This window comes from Trichechus manatus, unplaced genomic scaffold (assembly GCF_000243295.1).
Source record: "Trichechus manatus latirostris isolate Lorelei unplaced genomic scaffold, TriManLat1.0 scaffold00052, whole genome shotgun sequence".
Lineage (NCBI taxonomy): Eukaryota > Metazoa > Chordata > Mammalia > Sirenia > Trichechidae > Trichechus > Trichechus manatus.
Window position 1 is genome coordinate 9,255,024 of NW_004443988.1, and position 4,533 is coordinate 9,259,556.

At 48.8% G+C, this 4,533-nt stretch overlaps 1 protein-coding gene across 1 annotated transcript in view; it reads left to right on the top strand.

Moving 5' to 3' along the window:
• Window positions 1-4,015, top strand: part of PLB1 (phospholipase B1) — a 153,182-nt gene extending 149,167 nt beyond the window's left edge. Inside the window, 3 exon segments of the mRNA XM_004377697.3 lie at window positions 2,184-2,258; window positions 3,813-3,969; window positions 3,972-4,015. Coding sequence (XP_004377754.3) covers window positions 2,184-2,258; window positions 3,813-3,969; window positions 3,972-4,015 — 276 coding nt within the window.
• The last annotated feature ends 518 nt before the right edge of the window (window positions 4,016-4,533 follow it).

Genomic DNA, 4,533 nt, shown 5'->3' on the forward strand with positions numbered 1-4,533 from the left:
CATTAGCATAGAGGTGGCATTCAAAAGCATGCAGTTAACTGAGGGCTCCTAGAGAAAAAATAGGTAGAAAAGGGTCAACCTATACCAACTACCAAACCCTAGGGCATTCATCCCAACCTTTGATACCAGTAAAAGATGAGGAGAGAGTGGTGAGGAGGAGGATAATGAGAAGAGTGCCATGTTTATGAAGCCAAGAGAAGTGACCTCCAGGTCATTGCCAATGAGGGAAGCCAAGAACTTTGACAAATGCTGCCGAGAACTCAAGCAAGATGAAGACAAAAAAAATGACTATTGGATTTGGCAATATGGAGGTCATTTGCTGACCTTGATCAGAGTTTCAGTCAAATGATGGAGAGGGAAGACTAATTGGAATGGGTAGTAGAAAGAATGGGAGATTGGGAAGTCAGTGACTACAAAAAACTCTTTCAAGGAGTTATGAAGAGTAATGGCGAAGGTGGCTGGAGGGAAGGTGGGATTGAGAACCAAAACCAAGCCAAACTCATTGCTATCAAGTCGATACCAACTCACAGCAACCCTATAGGACAGAGTACAACTGTCCTATAGGATTTCCAAGGCTGTAATTGTTACAGAATCTTTTTACATAATCTTTCTCCCTTGGAGTGGCTGGTGGGTTCAAACGACCGACCTTTTGGTTAGCAGTCGAGGACTTTAACCACTGTGCCACCAGGGCTCCTTTGGGATTGAGGAAACAGGGTTAAAAGATGAGAGGTATCAGAGTAGGTTTGTGTGCTGATGGGAAAGAATGCGTAGAAGGGGAGAAATTGATGCTATCACCAAACTCCTGTGATCATTATCTTCCTCTGCCTCAGTTAGTTCCTGGGTTTCTGGAATATCACTGGGAACCAGGCAACTTGACCTTTAGCATCCATTCTGTGACTAGCCAGCTGAGTTACACCAGGTTTGCATTTCCTCAGCTCTAAGAAAGTAGAAATAATACTATCTTACATGTGTAAGCCTCCTCCCCTTCACATATGCTTTCATTTCATCTTCTCATTTGATGCTCACTAAATCCTACGTGGAGTACTCCGGACAGGACTGAGTGCACTGACCCTTGGACCTTAGAGCGGTAGTCTGCCTAGCACCACACAGCTCATATTGGCAAAGCCAGGACCATAGCCTCCTGCCCTGCCTCCATACCCACTACGCCCAGTCCATCACCATGGTTCCTCCTCCAAGACCAGAGCAGCCCCCCGGTCTCTTGTGTTCTAAGGAACAGGTATAAAATGCTTTAAGACAAAAAAATGAGATCATGGGCCAGACATGAAATTTGCTCTGATAAAGTACTGTCATTTCCCTCATTGGCAGTACCTGGAGGTCAGGAGTGGTTGAGGTCAGGAACAGGCAGGGAAGCAGATTATAGGATGGATGGAGGCTAGAAGTTCCGGACAGTCTATGAGTAGGTGGAAACCTGAGGGTCCATTCTTCTCAATGCTGGCCACACATCAGGGGGCAGGCTTGCTGGCTAAAGATGCCGTGTCAAACATCATGCTGGGAGAAGGTGAAGCAGCTTCAGGCTTATTCTCCGAGTGTCCCTGGATAAAAAGTAGTAAGTAGAACCCCTCTAAACCACAGTTACTCCCAGGGGTGTTTCAAGCAAACTTTTCCATCTATGTGGAAAACACAAAGCAGTTCATGTGAGAAAACTCTAATTTCTTAAGGCTGACGAACCAAGTGTAGCAATAATGTTATGGCAACCAACATCCTTTCAAAGTTTTCCTGAAAGTGACTAGCCCCACCGGCTTCAAGAAGTTGGTAAATATGAGCATCACCATTTAAAAAAATTGAAAATACGGAGTATGTGCCATCATAGTCACCCACGAGGAGGGCGAGGAGGTGGAGGTTCTGGTTCCAGCCCTTCCACAAACTGGCTGTGGACTCGGAACTGGGCATCCATTTCTCTGGGCCTTAGTTTCATCATTGGTAAACCCAGGGACAGACTCAGGGTCCCGCCCTACTCTGATGAACTCTAACCTGGGGGTCTCTGAGTCAGAAGTCAGCTCCAGCTCCAGCACCAGGGCTGCTGGTCTCTGCCGTGGGTACTGCTGCTCTGCTGGCTTCAGCCCCTCCTTCCGAAGGGAGAGAATCTGGTGTGAGGTACTTCCCATGTCAGGGAAGTCTCTCCCAGCTTTGGAGAGAATCATGTGTTCTTTTTCTCTCTTCAGCTGGAACCAGTGGGCGGTAAGACAACCTCCAACAACTTCACCCACAGCCGAACCAAACTCAAGTGCCCCTCTCCTGTGAGTAAACGGCCCTGCCCGCCCATCTTTTGCTGGGGTGCCGCCACATGGGTACGCAGTGGAGTCTTCTGGGAGGCTTTGTCAATGTGCACTTTCGTTCTCTGCCACCATTATCAAACCTCATGTCTCTTCCATGCCATGAAATGTTGCCATTCCTCAGGATGTGGGCAGCCATGGAGTGAGGGGAAGGAGAATCCAACAGCTCCAACTGAAGTGAGAAGAGTCGTTCAGGGGAGGCTGACTAACAAGCACCGGTCAAATATCTCGAGTCACCATCACTTCTCAGGGATCTGACACATTCTCTGCCTTAAACACATGTGGAGTAGCTTTCCCGTGCCAGGCACTATACTAGAAGAAAAGGGTTGAGGAGCAAAGATAAATAAGACACACCGTCTGTTCTCAGAGCTTACAATCCTCTTCCTCCCTTCTGACCCCACTGCCATACCCCTAATCCGGGCCCTGACTTACCTTACCTGTATCATCTCCTCAACCTGCTGTCCTCTCTCCCTTCTCCATCCATCCTATGCTTGCTGCTAGAAAGTAACTCGTCTTGTCACAGCTGTTTAAAATTCTTCCCTGGTCCCTACTGCCTGTTGAGTAGAGTCCAGAGGGGAGGTCTCTTCCCCCTATTGCCTTTCTCACACTCTATGCTCCTGGCAAATGGACCAGTTTCCCAGACAAGCCCCACAATTGTCTCTGCTTTGACTGCTGCCATTTTCTCCTCTTGGAGGATCATCTCCCATCTCTGCCTATGGAAAATGTTCACATTCTCCAAGGTCCAATGTTTCTCTCTCTGGGATCCACCTAGTCTTCCCTTACCATTCCCATCCCCAGACACACACCTGTGTTGACTTCTCTCTTCTGTTTGTACCTCTCATAAGACACTGATTCATTCTCCTTTGTGATGTGATTGTTTCTGTACATGACTTATCTTCCTGGACAATGAGCGATGTCCCATCTTAGCCCTCAGATACTCATCATCACTCCTAGCACAGAGCTCAATGTAGCAGGCACCTGATTAATGTTCACCAAGAGTAAGAAAAGCAGAGAGGTGGGAGGAAGAAAAAAATCCAGGGAGGAGATCCCCATGCCTCCTCACCCAGCCCTTCTCACTTTTGGTCCTTTAATCTACTCCAAAACCAACTGTCCTTCCATGTCTACCTGGCCTGATCTCTGAGTACTCCTGGGATGAGAGTAGTTGTCCAGGGGTAACTGAGAGGAAACAGAGGTAGGGGCTCTATCTGGCTGCCCAGGGCCCTTTTCTGTGGGCCTCTATCAATCCTCCAGTGTGGAATCCAATCTTTCAAAATTGGGTGGACAGGAAAGGAGATGCTGGCAAGAAACAAAAAGAAGGGTATTGCCCCCTCTGGATACCCACCCTCACTCAGAAGGTTTGGGCACAGTATAAATGAAGGAGATTTACACAGAGAAAGAGCTGTGAAAATGTGCAAGACCCTTATACTCTCTCGGGGGTGGGGACTAAACAAGCCTCAGGCAGGTGACAGATGACTTTCAGGGCCCTTAACCTCTGACTCTCCCTTTCCTCCTCCGCAGGAGCACCCCTACTTCTACACCCTGAGGAACAGTCAGCTACTTCCAGACCAGGCTCAAGAACCCTCCAGCATGCTCAGCTGGGCCGTGCCAGTGGCAGCAGGACTTGGCCTTGTGGTTGGAGTCGGCGTGGTGATGGTGTGGAAAGCCGTGAGATGCCGCTAGAGGAAGAGCCTCCAGTGAGCCTGACCACTGTGGGCTTCTAGGCTTCTCCTTCTAAATTCCCCAGCCACTCTCCTCACTGGAGATCACTGCCTTTAACACCTGGTAACCACAGGAAGCCAAAGGGGACAGGCATGAGTCCTTGGGGCCTGGGAACTACACTCCTGAAACTGACACATTTAAATAAAGGCTGAAAGCTGTTCTATTCTTGGGTTAGCCTGCTCGAAGCACTTGCTTTCCATGTGTTGTGCAGCTCAGGTATGGGAGCTGGGCGCCTGTCTCAGCCAGCACTACCTGAATGATGGTGAGTCTGTGGACTGCACCCGTCAGGCTTCACCTCAGCAGCAGGATGAGCTTATCCTAAGTTACCAAACCCACTATTTCAAAAGTAGGAAAAACACTGGTCACCAGGTGGCGACTGAATTTTGGAGTTGGCTAGTCACCTTTCAATTCAATGCAACAAATACTTGTTAAGCACCTGTTTCACACCAGGACAATGAAGGGCATTGTGCTACCTTAGAGGCGGTGCCTGCCGTGGCTTGGCTGGGAAGACAAACACCTT